Consider the following 22041-nt stretch of genomic DNA (forward strand, 5'->3'; position numbering starts at 1 on the left):
GACGTGGCGCGCCGCTGCTAGGCCACTTCCGCGTCAGAGGGAACTCCAAGTCCCGGAATGCCTCGGGGGGAGGCGCGTCACTTCCGTGGTGTTGGAAGCTGCGGAGGAGCGAGTCTAGGGAGCTGGTGCGGTTTGAGATCGACTGGTTCAGGGTTGCGGATTGGTGGTGGGGTGAGCGTCTGGGTTTCTGCCCATCCTTCCCGTTGATATCCAGTATGGACCTGGCGTTGGACTTGGGTGACCAGGACCTGCTGGACTTCCTGCTAGAGGAAAGCGGAGATTTGGGGGCCGAGCAGCCCCTTTCCGAGGTGGGTGGGGGCTGTGAGTCGGGGAGGCGCAGGGTTGGGGGGACGGCATTCATGAGGCAGTGGGTAGTAATAGGTCAAGGCTTATTAATTTGAACCCTGTGCAGACGCTGAGTGAATGGGAGGCAGAGGATTTCCTGAGTTCCCTGCTGAGTCCTCCAGCATCGTTGAACGTCCTTAGCTCCTCTGATTCCTGTCTTGTTCACCATGATCATACCTACTCTATCTCACAGCATGTCTCCATAGATCTAGGTGAGTGTGAAATAAGTGAGGTTTGGGCGGAAGACAGGACTCGTGGGCCTGGCTATTTGTACTTTCCCTTTTGCAGATGGTGGGAACTATGGAAAAGAGGGGGCCCAGGCGACTCCACTGCGTGTGGAGGAGCCAGCAGAGCAGGTACTTGATTTATGGCGGGATTATTCACACATTGCACGAGTGGGGGCGGATTCCCCATTCCTTTCTGACATCCCCTTGCAACTCTGCTGCCCACCTCCTGGTAACCCTAGGAAATTGCTAGGCTGATACTGACAGATGAGGAGAAGAGGCTGTTGGAGAAGGAGGGGCTTACTCTGCATGGGACACTTCCTCTTACTAAGGTAAGACTCCCATTGATAGGAGTGAAAGCTGGAGGGGGTTTTTGAGTCCCAAATACCCACTTCTGTTAATTTTATATCAGGAAGGACTGAGGTTAGAGAACTTAGCAAATTTGTTGCTAATAGGAAGCTGGAACATGTAGTTAAAATGGTGGATGCAGAGGCAGGTCCTGGTTTTGTGGCGCTTTTACAAATTTTTGGTGTTCTAAGAAAGAAGAATTCAAAATCATCAGTGCAACATTGGTATAGGGACTTGGAAGGACTGTGCAAGCAAAGGACCCTGATGCTTAGATTTCACTAAGGGCCTCATCATAATCCACCTATAGTTGAACGGTAGAATTAAGTTTTAGAATTCATCAAGGCTGGACTAATAGCAAGAATAATGGTAAAATCCCAAGTTTTAAGTTTTTAAGTTTCAAGCAATGAGTGGCAGCTTTACAAGCACAGTATTGTACTGTTGTGAAATCAACAGTACAGAAAAGTTGAGAGAATTTTAAGATTTTTTTTTTTTGAGAGAGAGAATGAGAGAGAGAGAGAACACATGAGAGGGGGGGAAGGGTCAGAGGGAGAAGCAGACTCCCTGCTGAGCAGGGAGCCCAGTGTGGGACTCGATCCCGGGACACCAGGATCATGACCTGAGCTGAAGGCAGTCGCTTAACCGACTGCCCACCCAGGTGCCCTGAGAGAATTTTAATTTCTTAAAAGTACAAGGTGAGTAGCAGTTTGAGATGACTAAAAAAGTGAGTGGGTTTTGAAGGGTGTATCAATGGAGATGTTGCCTCTAAAAGGGCAGTGACCATCTTATTCTCCTTTATACTGGCCAGAGCACATTTTTAGTGTCTAGTTTTGAACCCAGATTTTTGACAGATATTAAGAGGATGCAGTCCATCCCAAGGAGAGAAGATAAAGTGAGAAGTTAAAATTTTTGTCCGGGTTATTTAACTCTGCAGAAATGTTAAGTCCCTTAAAATAGTTAAAGACTGTTCATTCTGTATGGCCTCAGAGATAGGTACTAGGTAAGTCCAATTGATAGAAATCATATGTTGGCTCAGAATAAGGAAAATTTTTTTTTTAAAGATTTATTTATTTTCATAGATTGTGCTTGTGCGCACAAGCAGGGCAGGGTGGGGGGCAGAGGGAGAGGGAGAAGCAATAAGAATCTCAAGCAGACTCCCCACTGAGCACCATCCCACGACCCTGAGATCATGGCCTGAGCTGAAATCAAGAGTCAGACTCCCAACCAACTGAGGTACCCGGGCAAGGGTTGTTTTCTTTTTTCTTCTCTTTTTTTTTTTAATTAATAAAACTGTTAAAAATGGTCTGGCTTGTAAGGATGTTAACCCCTGGCCTTCAGAGGCATTCAGAGAGAAGCCAAGTGCCTTTTGGTCAGGGAAGCTGTAGAAGGGATTCCTGCATTGAGAAGATTGAACTTAGTTGCCTTCCAACTCTTTGGTCCAGTGTTCCTCTGATGAAGATCTCTTTTCTATCTTCTCTTAGATGGAGGAGCAAGTTCTGACACGAGTGCGGAGGAAAATTAGAAACAAAAAGTCTGCTCAGGAGAGCCGCAGGAAGAAGAAGGTGTATCTGGGAGGTTTAGAGAGCAGGTACAAAAGGGAGAGGGATGGAGCGGGGGGGGGCGGGGCGCAGAGCTAGTTGGAAGTGTTGGGTTTTGAAGGGGGGCACAGGCCATATCCCCGTGTCCTGTTACTCCCCCAGGGTCTTGAAATACACAGCCCAGAATCTGGAGCTACAGAACAAAGTACAGCTCCTGGAGGAACAGAATTTGTAAGTAACTCTCTAACATCAGTCCCTCCTCCCTCCTGTTTTATGCTGTCTCATTCCTTCCCCTGTTCCACACTGGGCAGCTCCTACATGCAAGGTCTGGTGCTTGGCCTTTAGTGGATCTGATTTCAAGAAGCTTACAGTAGTGGGGAACAAATTCACAAGTAATTAAGTAAGTTAAATATTCAGAAACAGAGAGGAGGGAGTCAGAAAGACCCCATGGAACCCCCCCACACACTGTTGGTGGGACTGCAAGCTGGTGCAGCCACTCTGGGAAAACAGTATGGAGGTTCCTCAAAAAGTTGAAAATAGAGCTACCCTACGACCCAGCAATTGCACTACTGGGTATTTACCCCAAAGATACAAATGTAGTGATCCGAAGGAGCATGAATCACAGACCTGTACCTCTGAAACAAATGAAACAATACATTATATGTTAATTAAAAAAAAAGAAAGAAAGACCCCCTGGGGCTGATGACATTTGATAGTAGATAGGATTCTGGGGTGGGGATCGGGATAGGGAGCACTCTAGGCAGAAAGAGCACGGCATAGTGCAGTCTGGCTGGAACCTTAACATAGGTGAGTTGAGTCAGAAAGAGAACATCGAATGCCCGGTGAGGATTATGTGCATAGCTGATGAGGCAGTGTAGAACCACTGAAGGTATTTGCAAAGGAGTTTAAATCAGGTCAGGACAGAAAGGTGTTTGTTTTAATGAGGAACTTCAGGCATTTTGTCCACGGAGAGGAAGAATCATTTAAAGACAGGCCGAAAAGCAAAAGAGATAATCCAGTGCACAGGTGGAGGGGTGGCCTTAACAGGAAGGTTTCATTGTATCTCAGGGTGCCAGGCCAGGGACTGCTCACTGTCCCCTTTCTTCTTCCAGGTCCCTTCTGGACCAGCTGAGGAGACTCCAGGCCATGGTGATTCAGGTGTCAGACAAAACGAGCAGCACCAGCACCTGCGTCTTGGTGAGGATGGTGATGGAAGGAGAGATCCTTTTCTCAGGTGGCAGGGACAGGGCTGCAACCTAGAGCCCTTCGTTTTTTTTCCCCCGTTCTCCAGGTCCTACTTTTCTCCTTCTGTCTGCTCATCGTACCTGCTATGTACTCCTCTGACACAAGGGGGAGCCTGCCAGCTGAGCATGGAGGTGAGAGGCTTGAGAATACCATTGAGGAAGGGCTAGTGGGGAAGCCTGGCCGGTCCTTGAGGAGTCTGTTTCCTTAGTGTTGTCCCGCCAGCTTCGTGCCCTCCCCAGTGAGGACCCTCACCAGCTGGAGCTGCCTGCCCTGCAGTCAGAGGTACCAAAGGACAGTTCAGACCAAGAGATCCAGGCTCCTGGCAACTCTTGCTGCCTGCTCTACCACATGCCTCAGGCTCCTGGTGCTGAGCCTCCCCTGAAGTTGCCACTTCCTGTCCCTTCCTCAAAGTCCCCCTGCCCAGGTCCCGCCCTTCCCCTGCATGCAAATTTCACAAGAGATGGGGAATGGTTCCCTACTCACAGCCCCACATCTGTTATCCTACAGGGCAGATTTTCGGGCTAGATTTGGGGGGGGGGTGCTATGCCAGAGCCTGCGGTTCCTAGTCTGTGTCCAAATGAAAGGAATGGGAGAGGGCTAGTGTGAGCTCATGCGTCCTGTGTCAGGAAGCCTGAGAGTTCAAACACACCACACTTAACTGGTTTTCTGGGTCTTTTATTTGTACCCACGTAAATCTACCACCCCTTGAGTGGGCCTGGGGGAATCAACCGACCTCGTTAAACATTTCATGCAGTGAGGGGATTGGGTGAGGAGAGAAATAAATAAGTGATTCTGATGCTTGGATCACCTTCAACCCCTCTTTACTGGCACGATTGGGTGGGGAGAAGGGAAGGGGCATGATTGTCTTGGTGGCTCAGGGTTGCAGGAGACTGGGGGGCGGGGAGCAGTGGAGAGGAAGAGGAAAGGCCAGGCTGGAGGCTGGGCTGGGAGAGCCTCCCTCCCACAGTTCAGAGGGCTCACTTTGGGTTTGTTGTGGCTTCCTTTGGTCCAGGGTTAGGTCCTGTGCTTAGTCCTGTGCCTTGTTCGGCTACTGGCTTGGAGGCCTTTCTGTGCTGCTGCTGCAGGGCCAGCTGCATGGCCCAGATGCTCAGCGGTCGCATGTAGGCCAGCGAGCGGAACACCCGCTGCTGGCAGTATGCTTCAGGGGTCTGGAAGGCCAGGCCCAGACGCTCCCACACGGTTCGGTAGCAGCCTTCAGCTGTCTGGAAGCCTTCCCAAGTCAGGCCCTGGAGGAAGAGATGTCAGGCACATTACTTGGCAATCCCTGAATAGCTACTTCAGCTGGACAGATAGAGACAATAGGGCCTCTGCCCGCAGGGAGTTCCCAGCCTGTGGTAGAAATAAGCTTGACCCATAGACAGAACCTGAAGGCAGGAAATGGAAGGCACGCCAGGAAAAAGGGAGAGGCTTTCCAGATGGGTAGGGCCCTACAGAAGTTCGATGGCTAAGGAAGTTTGCCAGCCCAGGATACAGATGGTGGAGGAGAGATGGAAAGGGAGTGCATTACCTCCTGGATCATGGTGGCTGCCAACCCGTAGACTACACCCACCCAGACTTCATCAGACTGGACACTGGATCTGTCAGGGACACCATGGGGCTGCATCCCATTCACAGCCCCCATGGCTCCTCCTGCAAAGGCCCGGACATTGAACTCGAAGATAGTCTGAAGAGCACAGACCACGTGGCGGGTAGGAAATACCTAGAGGGGCAAAGGCAGAATCACGGTTTCCTAAAGGTGCTTCCCACCTCCAGGGGAAACCCACCTTTTTCTCTGGCTCCTCCTCCTCGTCCTCCTCACCTCGGTGTCTCCTTCTCCTAGACCACTGGCCCTCAGGAACCACTGGCCAGCGCACTGGTCAGACATGATGCTACAGGACTGAGGCTGAGGGCTGCAGTCATAGTTGTAATAGCGGCCTGGCGTAGAGGAAGACAAAATAAGGTTCCTTGTGGCCCCACAGCTGTCTTAAGACTCCTTAGGATCCTCCAACTCACCATTCCACAGCAGTCTCTCATAGGCTTCTTGGCCCCGTCTAAGGATGGAAGAAAACTTATCCTGGACGTCCTGTGCCCCACACAGACCCGCCATCTGGACCATCACAGCCACAGCTGCCAGCCACAGTCCTCCACAGTAAGCACTGATCAGGGACACGGGTTTGGGGGTCAGGCTGGCAACTCCAGCCACTCCCATACATCACCACAAGCGATGACTCATTCTTCCTTGAGCCCACAATTCCTTGGTGCCCAGTTCCCCACCTCAGGCACCCTGGAAATCCCTACTCCCCAACCTGGGGCCTGTGGTGATCCATCCATCATAAGTCTGGTCTGCATAGCCTCCGTTCTCAATAAGTCCATCTTGGTCCTTGTCAAACTTCATTTCAGACTCCATCACAGCCTAGAGAGGAACCAAGACACTGAAGACCTAGGTAGATGCTAAAGAAAGACAACAATAGCCCGCTGGGCTGTCCCCAAACACCAGTCGTACCCTTGGCACACTGGCCACTGCACATGCATGTCTTACCAGGCACACAGGCCACATGTCTCTCAGGAAGCCCTGGTCACCCGTCAGGTAATAGTCTCGATAAACCTGCAGCACAAACTTCAGGTTTAAGTCCTTCCAGTCCGCGGTATCGTGGACCACATACGCATTGACTCGGAGCCATGGCTCGTCATCTGTGGGAGGGGAGGAAACCTGACTGATTTGCATTGGTGGGTAGAGGGTGCAAAAGTTGAGGGAGGGAAGTGAACCCTGGGGTGGAGGTACTTTTACCTGGGTCCCCAATATCATGGGGGATGACGTTCCTCCTTTTCACAGGTGCCATTACCCCACTCATCAGGTACTGTCGCCGTGTCAGGTCCTCCCTGAGTGTGGCCAGAGCTGGGGAAGCAGACACACAAGTGGGGGGGCAGGGAATGGGCAGACTTGAGGTGGAGCTCAGAACTGTGTTTACGACCCTGGAGGGGAGCCAGTAAGCAGGACGAGTGGAGAGGAGGGTGGAGGCAATCTGAGGGCCACAAAGATTCGGTGGGGCGGGGGAGACGGCAGAAGGGGCACAAAAGGGACCCTCACCCATGTCATACTGCAGGCTGAGCTCGAGTTTGGGCCAGAGCATGACGAGGGCAAAGGAAGCGTAAAAGTGGACGTCATATGTGTTGTACATGCGATATTCCTGGCCTGGGGGAAGGACGAAGACACACTTGCCAGAATTCCTGCTTCCCCTGGAATTGGGGATGGGGCACTGGCCTACCCCACACCGGCCGCTTACCCCCTCATCCCAACCAATCCCCCGGGGTAGGCAAGACCCACTGTCCTGCCTTGTGGCAGGGCACTAACTGGCCTCATGGATACTGTGGCCCACCAGCTGCCTGTACCTTCCAGGTAGCCAAATCGACCGTATTCCCGGAGGATGGGGCGGAGCTGACACATGCTCCCCACCAGTTCCTCTGGTAGGGAGTCCTCAGGAACTTCCAGCCATACTGTGCCTCCATCAGCCAGGAAGTATAGTTCATTGAACAGCGCAGATTTGTACCAGGCAGGCAAGGATCTGGGGAGTCAGGAGGAAGAAATGGTCTGATGAGTGTGGATCTCCCCAGAAGGGAAGGATTCTGGAGTTCTGCAGAGCAGGGGGCACCAGGTGAATCCCAGCCCAACTCTGCTGACTATGGTTGAGTGGAGACTGAACCAAGGAGTCCCAACTGGAGTGTGAGTGCCCAGGAGAAAGGCAAGAGATCAGCCCCATTGGCACCTGTCGTCCAGTATTGGGCTCTGCCAAGCTGAGATCTTCTCTTCCCAGTCCACATATCGGCACAGGGCATAGTGGCTAAGGGCAGGTGCTGCATTACCATCACGGCCAAAGAACCTCGTGTACCGCCTGGGATGGATAAAAAGGGGAGGAATGAGAACTCGGGTTCCAGGTCAGAGCTCCAGCACCTTGGATCCCTGTACTCTCTTGGTCCCTTCACCTGTAGTAGACCTGGCCCTTAGCTCCAAACATGATTCTGGGCATATCCCAAGCCAGTGAGAATTCCAGGCGGCACTGGCCTCGAGGTGGCAGCTTGCCTGTAACACACACAGCCCCAGCGATGCCTACTCCTTTCTGCGAGGGGGTGCTTCGGCCTGAGAGAAGCACAGGAGAAATCGGCATAGGCACCCCCTTCAGCCCCAGGGATCCCTAATATGGGAAAATAAGGCCTATTCGTTAACCAGTGCTCTCACCCCTCCTCCCAAGACGGGGACAACCTCTCTTCCCACCACCTCCCTATCAAATGCCCCCATCACCAGCAGGGGAGTCCAGCTGTCCATCTTGAAGTAGATCTTGCCACACCTGCTGCCCAGTGCTGTCAGGGTCAAAGGCTGTGATGTGGGTTACCGTGGTAGCCGCCTGTTAAGGGGCCAAAGACTCTTTGAGGGGAAGCTCCACAAGTACGCTGGCTTTGGACTACTCTCCAGTGCCCATTATAATTCCCACCAGAGGCTTAAGGGCTGTAGTGAGGATGGAACTCAGGAACTGAGGAAAGGAAGAGCCCGTGGTGGGATGCAGTGAACTTGGGGGCCAGGCTGAGGGGAGGCGTTTGGGGGCTAAGGTCTAGGGGAGGCTCTAATGTACCGTGAGTCGTGCAGCCACAGCCATCGTGTAGGGATTTGGAAGGGTTGGATGATGTAGCAGCAGCCCCTGTGCGGTCTCCCCATCACGCTCCAGACAGAAGGGCTCATTCCACAATCCCCCTGGGGCATCGTCTCCAACCCCCAGTCCATTCCGCATGGAGAACATGATGGACACATCCAGGGCTTCGTCCCCTTCATTTTCCACATCCCACACAAAGACTCCTACAGGCAGGCTGCTGTCCTGGGAGCAAAAGATCAGACTCAGATGGTCCCAGTGTAGCCCCTCCTGGCCCCACTCCTCTGAACTGAGGACCTGGCTCAAATACTATCCCCTGCCCCCAGGAGACTCTCTTTAGTTTCCACTTGCATCTCCCCATATTCCCAGGCAGGGGGTCTTACCACTGAGTGGAGGTCCTGGAAAACCAGCATCTCATGTTCCGGTCCCCTCTCTTTCAAGGATTGTGGAATTTACAGCAGAGACAGATCTCAGGGAAGGGAGGGCAATGGAGGAAACACAGTGGGAACCTCACCTGGTAGTCATGGGGCAAGATGGGTGTGATCTGGCGACAGGTGAGGGTGACATTCTGGCCAGGAAGCTGATAGACAGTCCAGGCTCGGGGATAGAGGGCGTGGTAGAATGCAAAGTACCCACACAGGCCCCAGTTCCAGGTGCGCAGGACACTTGGGCGCTCCACGGACAGGACTTGCTGGTACACGGTCTTCCCCTCCCGACGCAAGCACACTGTGAACTAAACCAAGAAGGCAGATAGGCTGGGATGGGGTAACCACAGCCACCTCAAACTCGTCTCCCCGCCCCTTTCTGGGCCTACAGGGGTTATCACCGCACCACAGCCTCGCTCATCCGCCAGGCCCCTCTGCCGCACTGTGAGGCACCACCAGGTCCTACCTCCTCCTCTCCCCACCCCCCCGCCCCGTTTCCTCTCCTTTCTTACTGTGGTGGTCTTCGTGCCCTCACCATTTCTTCATTTATGCTCTGCCTCTTCCCATCTGTTATCAGTGATCTTTCTCACAGACAAGTCAAGATGTGCCAGGCTGTGTTTATGTTTCAGTGACTCCCCATGGCCCTCAGGCTAAAGGCTAAAGGCCCTTCTTGATCTGGCCTCTCCCTGCCCATCAGACACATTACCTGTTCAAGCACTTACATTCTGGTCATGTCAAATACTCACTGTTCCTTGAACACACTACATTTCCTCCTCCATGCCTTTGCTCCTGCTCATTCCCCATCTGATGAAACCGCTCATCCTTCAAAGCCTAGGTCAAACGCCATCTCCTCTCCTCAGGCAGTGAGTCATTGTCCTGTATGTGCCCCTACCTCTTTAGTCTAGCATAATGTTTTTGTTTACATTCTGACTCCCTGATTGCTCTATGGGTTCATTGAGGGCAGGGCCCTCTCCAGTTCATGGAGGCTCCCCCCACCTCCACTACAACTCCACCACCAGAAACAGGCACAGTTGGCATGTATAGGGAGAGAATGGGCCAAGTGTCCATTTTTTCTCAGTGTACTATCTATCCCTCTCATTTTGGTTCTTATGTGGTCTCACAGTCTCCATTTTCTCAAAGTCCTATTTGCCTAATAAAAATTTAATCTTCTGGAGGATAGGGGATATGAGGGGCTGATATCTCTTCCCTTGCTTCAAAGTATGCCTGATATTTTTATGTACGTATACAATAACTTTTAATATTGCTGAAATGGTAGAGAATGGTTAAGACCACATCGAGAGCTGGTTCTGAATTCCAACGTGCTTCCATTTGCCAACCACATGACCTTGGGGGTGTTTACTAAATCTCTTTGGATCTTAGTTTCCTCATCTATAAAATGGGCATAATAATGGTACTTAACTTGTAGGACTGTCTTTAAATATTAAATATCGTACAAAATGCATAGCACAATCTCTAGCACATGTTAAGCATGCAATAATTACTTTAACTCTAGAGTCATGATTCTGGCAGGCACGTCCCCTCAGGATACCTAATGGATGAGCCAGAGAGGAAGCTTGGGGCACTGGGCAGGGCTGGTAAATCTGAACTAGGAAGGGCATTGTCATTAACTGGACTCAAGGTCTGCTAGTCATTTTTTTCTTTGAAGACGAGCTGAAAGCTGGAGGCATCCCTCAGACAGGAAATGGGAACGTGGTAGACAGCTCTACCTGTGAGGTCACTAGAGAGATAGGACGAAAGGTAGACCATATGACTCTGGCAATTGAAGGCCCAGATGTGATGAAGGAACAGAGGGAAAAGAAGTGAAGCTTCAGAAAAGGGAAAAAGGCCAGAGAGCTATGTCTGGGAGAGGAGGGGCTTCCCAGGTTCTTAGCCAAGGAGACCTCCAGAGGAGTGATCAGCAGAGGAGCTGACCTCTAGCTGAAGGCTGGCCAATCAGGGTGAACAGTGGGTGTTCTATACATCTTTTTTCTCCATGCATTTATAGACTTTTGGTTTGTTTTCCCTTCTGGTCCTACTACATGTTCTTTCACCTAGGTTAAGGGATCTGGGAATTCCCTGTACCCTCTGTGCAGGTACTGGCTGAGTTAGTGGAGCTGGGGCAGTATGAAGGATGTTAAGAGGCATTTACTAGAGAATTGGAGGGCACGGGGGTGCTGGGGCTGTTGGCGCTTTGCAGAAATGTGTGCCCTTGGAGTATCTCATTCCCAATACATCCTAGCACAAGGCTGGGCACAAGGAAAGCATCCTAAAATACTTATTGGAGTGAACCAGGTGCACATGTGCACATCGAACGTCCACATCCTACACGGGCCAAGAGGTTCTTCCTGACCCGGGATGTTGTTCTGGACCTCTCTTCCACCTCCTGGTTCTTACCTGGTCAGCGACGACCGTTCGGTGCTTGTACATTCCAGGGTCAAGCTGCCAGCGGCAGAACTGGCCTCTCCAGCCTCGGGTGATAGTGCCTCCCCCGATGCCACCCAAAGGGCAACCTAGAGGGAGATCAGGATAGTCAGTGAAGCACAGCGAGAGGAAACGAAGCCCATTTCTTACTTTCTAGACCATAGACATGAGTTCCTCTAAAAACCACGGGAATATCAAATCAACACTTTGTACACTTTATTTTTTCTTTTTAAAGATTTTTTTTTTTTAATTTGACAGAGAGAGAGACAGCAAGAGAGGGAACACAAGCAGGGGGAGAGGGAGAAGCAGGCTTCCCGCGGAGCAGGGAGCCTGATATGGGGCTCAATCCCAGGACTCTGGGATCATGACCTGAACCGAAGGCAGACGCTTAACCATGGAGCCACCCGGGCACCCCTACATTGTACACTTTAAACTAACATGATGTTTCGTGTCAACTATAGCTCAATAAGGTTGGGGAAAGAAAACCCCAGGGGATGGGGCAGTGCAACGTGCTTAAGCTGGAAGCCTCTTTGCCTATCTCTGCAGTAGACCCGGAGGCTGGGCCCTCTCTGTGCAGAGCAGAGCTGGGGTGAGGCTCACCATAGATCTGTCTCAGGGGCACACAATTGATGAGGTCAATGAAAGGTGTCTTCTTCTCCACCTGGGTCTTCCGGTACCACCACTGCAAGTACCTGAGGAGCAAGAGGCAGTGTGAGTAGAAGGGGCAGGGGGTGGTACCTCCTGGGCTGCAGTCACCTGCCTCTCTCCAGATACCCAGTTGTAACTTCCCATCAAATGGGTCTGCAGAGGACCCATTCTCTTCACTTCCAAATCTGTCCTCCTCTCTATTTCTCAACAGTTCTATTTCTCTTCCCAGTCACCCCAGCTCACAGCATGGGACTGTCTTTGTTTCTCCTCTATCAGGAGCTTTCTGACCTTGCCTCACCTCTAATTCTACTATCACTGCTTGAGTTAGCTTAGGAACTTTTGTTTGAGGTGCTGAAAGGACCAGTTTTGGTTTCCCAACTACACCCCCCTCCCCCAATAGGCACAGTCTGCTGGGATAAATTTCTTCTTTTTAAAATGATTATTTTTCTTCGTGATTGTGAAAGGTGAAAATCTATAAAATATGCCAGATGGAAGGGAAAAAAATCCCACCCATAGACAACCAGTATTTACTTTTTGGGGCATACCCTTTTAAGTCTTTTTTAAAAGTTCATTTAAACTGTAAGCTTTCTGAGTCTGCTCTCTCATAATATCCTAGTAAAGCCTAAAAAAATCCCTACATTTTCCTGGTCTTGTCACAGCTCTGTGTCCAACAGGCAAATGATTCTGTTTGGGATTCAAGGCTCTGACATCTGTTTCAGCCTAACTTCTAATCTTAAGTCCTACAAATCCCCATTCAGAGTGGGTCCTCACTAAGCAACCCTTGCCCTGCCAGACTCTCCCGATTCCACTATCCTCCCTACCCAGCTATTTTATACCCATTGTTCAAGCATGCCACTTGTAACCATGTAATTGGGGTAAGTAACTCCTCTGACCCTCAGTTTCCTCATTTGCAAAATGGGGTACCTCCTGTCCTCCCTACTTCATGGAGTGGTTGAAAGAGCAAATGGCATAATAGAGAGGAAACCCATCAAGTGGAATATGTGTGTCAGGTACGGTCGTTACCTGTACATACACTATCTGAACGCCCAATCAGACAGTCTTGTTATTTCTAAGTGTTCCTCGTGGGAGTCTGACATACTTTTAAATTCCTCGGGGAAAGGGTTATTGACAAAGACTAGTTGATTACCCACAGCATCAAGCACAGGCAGGGCATGTGGTCTGCAGTTGATAAACACTTGCTGAATTTACCAATGATTGTACAAGCAGTGGGGCACTAGACAGATGAACACAAAGAGAAGCAAGGGGAGGAGAAATGAGAATGGGAAAGGCACATTCTGGGAGCAGGGGGAGGAGGAGGGAGGGCAAAGGATGAGAGGATGGGAAGGCACAAAGTTCTCTCTGCCATTTTAGAGTAAGCTGGACTTTGAAACTAGAGGCCAGAAAGAATTGGGGAAGGGAGGGTGGGTGCAGTGGGGATTAGGGCAGTAAGGGAGAAATGCAAGATATGGAGATAGGCAGAACAAAGGAGCATCTCGCATAGAACAAGCACTCAATAAATACTAGTTGAATGAATGGACTCTAGCTGGAAGGGACAGCGATCAAAACTGAGATCTTCCCACAATGAGGCCAAGAGGATGTCGGCTTGCTACAACTCCTGACTAGAGTACCCCCAGTCTGGCTTCCTCTTAGGGTTCACGTCTCATTCCCTTAACTTGGCAGCTGGCCATTCCTGATCTATTTGGCCTTCTCCATAATGTCAGCCCCAATTTAAGGATTATCATTCAGAATTGTTCCTTGTCTCACCCCTGCTTTCTCCTCAATGCAGGACTGCATCCTGTTCTAAAAGCCCTGTGTCGGTGATTTCCACCCTATCCTGGCATGTGGAGCCAAGGTCCAGGGGGCTGAGCACAGCTTCAGGCCTCTGACTCAGTTCATACTTAGGGACCGAAGGGCTAGGATGCCCACTTGTTCTTGATCTCAGGGTCCCTATCACATGCACCCCGGCGCACTTCTCTCAGCACTCTAGCCCTCGATCTTATTTTGACCCAGAAGCTTTTGGTGTCAAAGTTAGGCTGAGTCAGTTTCTGAAGTAGCCTGTAGGGATGATTGTTCTCTGGGACAGGCTACCCACAGGACCTAGCAAAGGAGCCAGATACCCAGGCAGTGCCAGACCCTTCCCACTGCTGAGAGCTGGGGTTAGGTAAATGGGCTACCCAACCCAGCCCTACAGCACTGACTGAGAGGGAAGGATCCCCTAGTTAGAGGCTGTTAGGGCTGGGTTTTCCAACCTTTATGCTTCCATCCCCAGCTGTGTTTACAGTGTGGGCTGACTCAGGATGACCTCAGGGTGATGCTTTCTGTCTTCATATCCACCTGTTCCTGTTAATAGGTCTTGGCTCCTCATCACTAGCTTTTGAACTCAGAGGGGATCTGTAGGGATCTAAAGGAGTTCTACAGCTCAGGGTAAGTGCTTGGGGTGTCTGTAACCCTTGGGGGAAAGCGCATCAGCGCAGGCTCTGGAAGGCTATTATTACTGAGAGCTCTGGGGACACTTATGGCAGTGCCTCTCTGGCCAGACAGAGGTCTTCTTTGCTTTTTATATCAGGGATTGTCTATCCCAGAAGCGAGTGAACGGCACCTCTCACACCCTCTCCTGGGGGTGAGAGCAGGCAGGCTGTCACCCACTCCCTGGACCTAAAGCTTGAGGAAAGAAACGTAATGTGGTATGCCTAAATGAGGCAAGGAGAGTACCCCAGCTGCTCAGGGGAATCAGGGTTGACAACTTCCCCCTCCTGAAGAAAACAACATTGTGTCAGTAGGCAGCCGCCAAACTATCCTTTCCCACCTTGCCACAAAGTATAGCAAACGCCAAAGGGTGGTCTTGGGGAAAGAGGGATTATGTGAGAGGGAGCTTAAATGGGAAAGGCTGACTACAGGCCCAGATGTTCCTGTTCTTTCCTACTAGAAAGTAAGTTACTGGGAGGAAGGGGGTTGCAGAGATGTGACCCGGTCTCACCCCCCAAAACCACAGGCTTAGAATATGTTGGGGGTGGGGGGCCAGTTGACTGGGACAAAGCATCCACCTGCTTTCTCACCCTTTCTCACCTGGAACAAAGTGAAACCTAAGGTACTCTAGGCAATGGGATCTACTCACCGCAAGCCCATGCCCAGATGCTTTATCAGGTTGCTTAGAGAGACGTTGTTGGCATTAAAGGGTTTCCTCTTCTCTGCAAATTCATGAGCCAGGCAGATGCGCCAGCCAAAGGGAGGCACCTGGTAGCCCTTAGCTTTACCTTCATAAGATGCCATCAGTTGCCCAGAATCCTCCCGATTGCTGTAGCCTGGCTCACTTTGGAGTCGATTGTCCTCAGAGCTCTCGAAGTCTGTAACCTGCCCAGCCTCAGTGCCTCCAGCATTTTCAGGGCGATAAATCTGTGGTTCCCCTTTGGCACACCTAGTCTGCTCCGAGGCTGGAACTCCAGTTCCCATGTTTCCTGGATCCTGGGTCCCCACGACCTCGATGGTCCCGGGTCCTAAGTCTTTTGGTACAAAATACCTCGCCAGCCAAGTCGAGATGCGGGCGGCTGTGGTGGTTAGGTGTCGTCTCGGAGGGCCGGGCGCTGGGAAAAGCCGAGGTGAGCTAGCGTCTCTGTGGAGCCTGGGAGCTGTTGCTGCAGCGGCGTTGGCGGCGACAGCAATGAAGCCGCCTCGGACTCCCCCTCGGTAGTCTCTCTGGGTCCTGGGAGGGAAGGGTCGGGCCTCGTCGTCATTGGGCCGCGGTGATTAGTTTGCCCCGCCAAAGAGCTACCGAGTCCGCGGAAAGAGGAGGAGCCCCGGGGGCCAGCCCGCAAGGAACCGCCCCCGGGACCGTCCTGGGATCTCGCGGCAGCCTCAGCCCGGTCCAAGGGCCGTGGCGCCAGGCCCCTCCCTGGGTAGGGCGCCGGGTCCCGCCGGTTGGTGTCTGGGACAGCGCCTGCGCCCAGGTGCCAGCCCGTGGGAAGTTGACCCCAGGCGGCGGGACGACCAGAGCCCCTTCCGGTCAGGTCAGGCGGGCGTTTCCGGCCGGAAGGCGCTCGGTCGGGAAGGGGACTGAAGGGAAGTCCCGCCTCTGCCGCGGACATCGCCACGCACTGGGCCTGGTCCTGCCGGGGAGGGCAGGTGAGGGCCTCGGTGTGCCGCGACCCCGTTTTCGACCGTGCGAGGTGCCCGGGGTTGGGGCACAAGGTGACGGGCGGCCGTGGCCTTGGGCTGGGACCTGGAATCTGGCGGGCGGGGGGCGGAGGCCGGTTTGGAGGTTCCGGGGGGTGGGCTAAGGGGACTAACTCAGCGCTAAGAGGGGCGGGGGACTGGGAGCCCGAGCGACGACCTCCCCCCACTGAGTCAGCTGCCACCCGTACTTCCCATCCACTTCCCGCACCCCAAATCCAGGAGCTTCCCTCAGACACCGTGGTGGTGACCGCCCATCTCCCTGTCCTCGCCCCGAGGCTCGCCGCAGACGCCCCTGCCTGCCATGGTACTGACTTCTGACCCCCCCTGTTTCCTTCTAGATCTGATTCCGGAGCTGCCATGATTGAAGTGGTAGCAGAGCTGAGCCGAGGTCCTGTGTTTCTGGCGGGGGAGGCGCTGGAGTGTGTAGTGACGGTCACCAACCCCCTGCCCCCCACGGCCACTTCTGCATCCAGGTGGGAATGGAGATACTGAAGAAGGTGGTTCTTTTGGGAGGTAGCCTGGTATCTGTAGTGCTAAGCCAGAGCTCAGGTTGTCCTGTAGCTGCACCACCACCTTCTTGCTCATTGTGTTCTCATTGTAGGAAAGAAAGGGCTGTTTAACAGAAGATGTGGTTGACACAACCCTCTACACTCCCTTCCTCCCTACTCCCCCATTCCCACTTTTACCCACAGTATACTTCTCTTTGTTTAATGGATTCTCTTTGGGGTTCTAGATTCCCGGATTCCTAGGACAGCCACCTCACCGTGTTGGTCTCCTCAGGGGGGGTTAGGGAGCTTGGGAGAGCATTTATGAGGTCAGCAACTCCCCTCTGATGCCTTCTTTTCCTCCTCCCGTAGTGAGGCTCTGGCCTGGGCCAGTGCCCAAATCCACTGCCAGTTCCATGCAAGTGAGAGTCGAGTAGCACTACCTCCCCCTGACTCCAGTCAGCCAGACGTCCAGCCGGAGAGCCAGACTGTCTTTCTACCGCACCGAGGTTAGAGAAGGGCATTTGCCTTTAGAAGGGGGGAATCATTGTCATCTGAGAGTAAATTTGTAAAATTGTTCTAGTGGGTCCTTCCTGTCTTTGTCATATCGGAGATGAGGGGGAATGTAATTGTTACTTTGGGGGTTTAAGACTGGTTGTATCTTAAAACAAAAGGGGGGTGGCTTAGTTTGGGCTGCCTTTTGTTGGCAGTGCTTACGACCCCTACTTGCTGTGCTAGCTTCATCCGGTACTGGACAGCGGGGTCATTAAATTGCAGTCTTTTGGGTGGCTGCAGCCTGGGTGGCTCAGATGGTTAAGCTTCTCTGCCTTCGGCTTGGGTCCGATCCCAGGGTCCTGGGATCAAGGCCCACATTGGGCTTCTGGCTCAGCGGAGAGCCTGCTTCTCCCTCTCTCTCTGCCTCTCCCCTCTGCTCATGCTGTCTCTCTTTGTATTTCTGTGTCTCACATGAATAAATAAAATCTTTAAAAGAAAATAAAAATAAATTGCAGTCTTTTTAATCTCTTTTAGGTGAGAGAGGTCAGTGTATCCTTTCCACTCCACCAAAAATCCTTTTCTGTGATCTGAGGCTAGATCCTGGAGAGTCCAAATCATGTGAGTGATTGCTTCCTCCCCACCCCTGGATTGCCTTCTAAGGCTCCTGGAGGGAGGACTTCTCTGGCTGCCTCTGGCTGCCCTGACTACTACTTCCCAACCAGACTCCTACAGTGAAGTGCTGCCCATAGAGGGACCACCGTCCTTTCGGGGTCAGTCAGTCAAGTATGTCTACAAACTGACCATTGGCTGCCAGCGTGTCAACTCACCCATCACTTTACTCAGGGTTCCTCTGAGGGTTCTTGTGCTGACAGGTAAGTAAGGATTTCTGGAAATGATCTGTAGAGGGCTTGTGAGGGGGGCTGGAGGGAGGCTTCCTGGTCTTAGTAAAGGTGTGAGGGGGTTGGGGGGGGAGGGTTCTGGACAATAGGTTAAGATGGGTACCTGGGGCACGGCTCCCATTACTTTCAGCCTTCACAGGTTGGCGTCTAAAACCCTAACCTCTACTGTCTATTCCCTCCTAGCACTTCTTTCCACTTATTCTCTCTGTAGGCCTTCAAGATGTCCGGTTTCCCCAGGATGAGGCTGTAGCCCCATCTAGTCCATTCTTGGAGGAGGATGAAGGTGGGAAGAAGGATTCATGGCTAGCTGAGCTGGCTGGGGAGCGTCTCATGGCTGCCACATCCTGCCGCAGCCTCCGTGAGAATCCTTTCACAATTGCCACCCTCCTCCAACCCCCCCCATAGTATTACAGATGTTCCTAATTGCCACGTACTTCTGAGGATTCACTGATATATCCCACGTTATAAAGAAAAGCCCCACCTTGGCCTCTGGTTCCCAGCCCAAGGTACTCCCCAGTGTGGACGCCAGGCTTATAGTGTCCCATTCTCCCCAGATCTATACAATATCAGTGATGGCCGAGGAAAAGTTGGGACATTTGGCATCTTCAAATCTGTATACAGACTCGGCGAGGATGTGGTGGGGACCTTAAACTTAGGGGAAGGAACTGTAGCTTGTTTGCAGGTGAGAAGGAAAGGGGCTTTTGGGATGCTGGGCCTGGAGGGCTAGGGAGGAAGAAGGGCCTGCATAGAGGGGTGGTATATAGAAGTGAATAGTGTGGTCACCCAGGGTTCTTTTGGTAAAACAGCTTGGGGTTGGACTCAAGCCTCTCATCTAAAGTTTGCACTTCTCAGTGCCTGCTACCACCCACTTCTCTTCTTGCTCCCAGTTTTCAGTAAGCTTACAGACTGAGGAACGTGTACAGCCCGAGTTCCAGAGGCGCCGCAGGACGGGGGGTGTCCCCTCTGTGTCTCATGTGACTCATGCCCGGCACCAGGAGTCCTGCCTGCATACAACCAGAACCAGCTTCTCTCTCCCCATCCCTCTCAGCTCCACCCCAGGCTTCTGCACAGCCGTTGGTGAGATCCTGACCCTTACCGGAGGGGGGAAGAGAGTAAAATGCCGTATTTCCATAGAGTGTAATGGGTCCTGATTCCTAACAAACTCCTGGCCAGACCCACACCCAGCCTCTGACCCTTAACACTTTCTCAGACCTTCAACCTGTGTCCTAGATGCACCAACACTTAAACTCTTAAGAGCTTTGCAGGTATCCTTCCTTCTCCTACCCACTGAGACCCTATGATGCCTCGATCTCTTGATTCCCCGGCATGTTTACTTCAAGCTACCAAGTCTATGCTATGGTTATTAGATGCTTGACCTTGCTGTCCTGATTGTCACATTTCTAGTTAACAGATTTCTAGCCCTGTGACTTCTCCCTCTCTTCCTGAATACCGCTTTTTTTCCTCATTCACTAACCACATCCTGCATTGGTTTTTACTTCTGGCTTCTAATGCCTCTGCCTTTTATCTTTTTCTTTTCCACAGTGTCCCTGAAGTGGCGATTGCATTTTGAATTTGTAACATCGCGAGAACCAGGTTTGGTGCTCCTACCTCCCTTGGAACAGCCCGAGCCTGTCACCTGGACTGGGCCTGAGCAAGTGCCTGTAGACACCTTCAGCTGGGACCTCCCCATCAAGGTGCTGCCCACAAGCCCTACCCTGGCCTCATACGCAGCCCCAGGCCCCAGCACCAGCACCATAACCATCTGAAACTGGCTCACCGTGACACTGTCTTTCTTCAGGATACTAAGAACTCAGCATCTGGACTCTAGTAGGGCCCATTTTCCCCACGCGGGGTCCAATGGCACGGACAGTGAGAGGCAGGCTTTCAGCTGTAGCATTAATTTATTTATTCAGAATAAATTGGCAGCTGCTAGTGGTTTCCCTGGAAGTGGCAGCAGCAGTGGGCAGTCAGCAGAAGGGTGATCAGTTGAGTTTAGCTGGAGTGGGGAGCAGGAGCCCCAGGAGCAGGGGTATTAGCTGAGCCCCATTCTGGGTCGGGCCCTCCGCCTTTGCAGGGCAGCCGAGGGTCAGATTTTTGCACCAGGGAGAACTGGCAGGTTCCTGCCTCCTGACGTACCTCACAGCCCGCAGGAAAGTCGATGGGATGCTGGGACCTGGGGAACCAAAGGATGGGAAAGGAGTCAGCACAGCGAAGGGCCACCTTTATCCCTGCCCCACACTTGCTCTCTGCCAGCATTCCTCCCCTATCTTTAGTGCCCTCTTGGTCCCCCTAACTAAGCTCTCGCCTACCAGATACGGATTTTTTCATTTCATAGCAGAAATATTCTCCGTCCAGACCCACCCCTACATCCCCTCACTTTGTAGCCTGCAGCCTTATCTCTCAAACTCTTGTTGGTACCTTCGGGTTCGGCCAGCCTCCTACCACTGTTCTGTTCGTTGTCACATCACAGCAATATGGTTACGCCCTGGCCAGCCCTCAGTCACTCATGTCAGAGCCATTCTTTCTGGCCATCTTTGGTCACTCACGTGTCACAGCAGCCCACACCGACGGGATGCAGACAGGTACAATGGAAACAGTCCTTGCGGAGCCAAGACTCACCCAGGGTAAAATACTTCCCTTCATAGTGGCAGGGGGCTAGGGAAGAACAGGAAATGTTAGTGTGTTTGGGAGTGGTGGTGGCAGACAGGATCGCTTGTGGTCTGGAGTGGGAGAAAGTAAGTGCATATCACCCCCGTTTTTAGTCTCTCCTGTTTCCGAGCTGGGGGGAGTCTGGGTATCCCGATAGAGGATCATCTCTAAGCCCCCCAGATCATCTCTAAACCCCAGCTCCCTCTGTCCCTGTCCTTTCCTAACGCCTCCCCCAGCTTTACCTTGAGCTTGGAAGTAGCACTTGCTGTGGACTCCTGGCTGCTGGAGGAGCAGAGAGGTCACCAAGCAGATGATCCCCCAGCTTCCCAGGACCCCCTTCGCCTGTCCAGTCCAGCACATCCTTAGGGTCATTCCTGTGCACAGCCCTCGCGATCCCTTCTTGGTCTCTGTTCAGGCTACTCTGGCTTGTCTCTGGCTTTTCTTTGTTTTTCTCCTTGGGTCTTAATTTCTCTCTTTCTCCCCTGGGCTCCTGTCTCACACCATCTCCGTGCCCTCTGCTCTTGCAGGCTTGGGGATGTTTATAAAGTGAGGACCCTGGCCCCCTGCTGAGTAGAGCTGGAAAAGCTGTAACTCTGTTTCCTGAGGTGAGGGCATGAAAACAAGAGGTCTAGCTTTAACAAGCTGTGAGAGCTGATTCATGCCCCGGCACAGCTGGGGGAGGGAGGTGGCCATGGAAGGGGCACTGGACTGGGCACTTCCCCAGCAAGGAGGTGGGAGGGGTGAGGGCCCCCAGGTGGTCCCTACATCTCTTCCCTGACCTGGAGAGAAGGAAGCATTCCACCCCCCCCACCCCACCCCCAGCACACACACTCCAGGGGTGTGTGTGCTGGGATCCTTGCCTGGACCGGAGGGAGGCATTTCCTGGGGATGGCTAATCCTGTGCCCCAGCCAAACCAAGGAGCTGCAGTAGGGTGCGACAGCCAGAGGCTCCAGGAGAGCGAACAGGCACCTGGAGTGCGGAATGTTTCTCAGATCCTAGGGCAGAGTCTCCCGGAAGTATCCTAGAGACATGGCTGCCCCTCAGAGATGGGGAGGTAGGTGTCTCTTTTCCACAGGCATACTGAGGATGCATTGTTCAGTACCTCCAAACATACGGCAGATAAAAGGTCTTCCCATATCTGGGTATGGTTCTTTCAAAGAGGAACATCTTTAAAATGCCCTGATGGTATGAGTCACTCCAGTTTCACAGAGGTACCCCTCTTTCCTCTTGTACATTATGGAATGAGAATTGAGGAATCCTCTGACATCCTCTTTTGGGTTTCCTGCAGGTTCTAGAGACCCCCAAGATGGGTGATTAAGAGCATAGGTTATAGAGTCAGACTAGTTGAATTCAGATCCTGATTCTACCTAAGACTGTGTGACTTTGGGCAAGCCACTTAACCTCTCAAATCTGTTTCCTTATCTTTACATTGGGATAGTAATACTAACTCAGGGTTGTTAAGAGGCTTTCAATGAGGTAATGCATGTAATGCTGTTAGTAGTGTCCCTGGC

General features: G+C 52.2%; 4 protein-coding genes across 8 annotated transcripts; 2 read left to right on the forward strand and 2 right to left on the reverse strand.

Moving 5' to 3' along the window:
- Positions 1-46: 46 nt before the first annotated feature.
- CREB3 (cAMP responsive element binding protein 3) lies at positions 47-4493 on the forward strand. The gene is made up of 9 exons (XM_028115286.2): positions 47-308; positions 413-557; positions 634-701; positions 812-901; positions 2396-2502; positions 2615-2683; positions 3565-3649; positions 3744-3828; positions 3906-4493. Exons 1-9 carry the CDS (start codon positions 216-218, stop codon positions 4220-4222), a joined length of 1059 nt encoding a protein of 352 aa, XP_027971087.1. The 5' UTR covers positions 47-215; the 3' UTR covers positions 4223-4493.
- GBA2 (glucosylceramidase beta 2) lies at positions 4357-15575 on the reverse strand. Of its 3 annotated transcripts, none has more exons than XM_028115281.1 (17): positions 14947-15575; positions 11784-11875; positions 11157-11272; positions 8852-9070; positions 8323-8562; positions 7995-8097; positions 7679-7832; positions 7462-7587; positions 7088-7260; positions 6786-6890; positions 6486-6593; positions 6237-6388; positions 6004-6110; positions 5711-5853; positions 5517-5632; positions 5226-5417; positions 4357-4944 (listed from the first exon to the last, which is right to left on the reverse strand). In XM_028115281.1, the coding sequence occupies exons 1-17, from the start codon at positions 15279-15281 to the stop codon at positions 4675-4677; spliced, it is 2751 nt and encodes a 916-aa protein (XP_027971082.1). In that variant the 5' UTR covers positions 15282-15575; the 3' UTR covers positions 4357-4674. The 3 variants fall into 3 exon arrangements, with proteins under 3 accessions (XP_027971082.1, XP_087874912.1, XP_027971083.1); XM_088018786.1 differs by having other exon boundaries at positions 5711-5748; positions 14947-15376; XM_028115282.2 differs by lacking the exon at positions 14947-15575 and having other exon boundaries at positions 8323-8557; positions 11784-11871.
- Positions 15576-15658: 83 nt separating this feature from the next.
- RGP1 (RGP1 partner of RAB6A GEF complex) lies at positions 15659-20379 on the forward strand. Of its 3 annotated transcripts, none has more exons than XM_028115284.2 (9): positions 15659-16016; positions 16340-16474; positions 16859-16995; positions 17516-17599; positions 17704-17853; positions 18092-18238; positions 18435-18562; positions 18768-18957; positions 19423-20379. In XM_028115284.2, exons 2-9 carry the CDS (start codon positions 16359-16361, stop codon positions 19644-19646), a joined length of 1176 nt encoding a protein of 391 aa, XP_027971085.1. In that variant the 5' UTR covers positions 15659-16016; positions 16340-16358; the 3' UTR covers positions 19647-20379. The 3 variants fall into 3 exon arrangements, with proteins under 3 accessions (XP_027971085.1, XP_027971086.1, XP_027971084.1); XM_028115285.2 differs by having other exon boundaries at positions 15659-15994; XM_028115283.2 differs by having other exon boundaries at positions 15660-15950.
- Positions 19873-20901, reverse strand: MSMP (microseminoprotein, prostate associated). Its single transcript, XM_028115288.2, has 3 exons — positions 20772-20901; positions 20427-20535; positions 19873-20053 (listed from the first exon to the last, which is right to left on the reverse strand). Exons 1-3 carry the CDS (start codon positions 20899-20901, stop codon positions 19873-19875), a joined length of 420 nt encoding a protein of 139 aa, XP_027971089.1.
- Between the last annotated feature and the right edge of the window lie 1140 nt (positions 20902-22041).

This window comes from Eumetopias jubatus, unplaced genomic scaffold (genome assembly GCF_037043125.1).
Source record: "Eumetopias jubatus isolate StellerSeaLion01/CBP00866 unplaced genomic scaffold, mEumJub1_p1.0 scaffold_15, whole genome shotgun sequence".
NCBI lineage: Eukaryota > Metazoa > Chordata > Mammalia > Carnivora > Otariidae > Eumetopias > Eumetopias jubatus.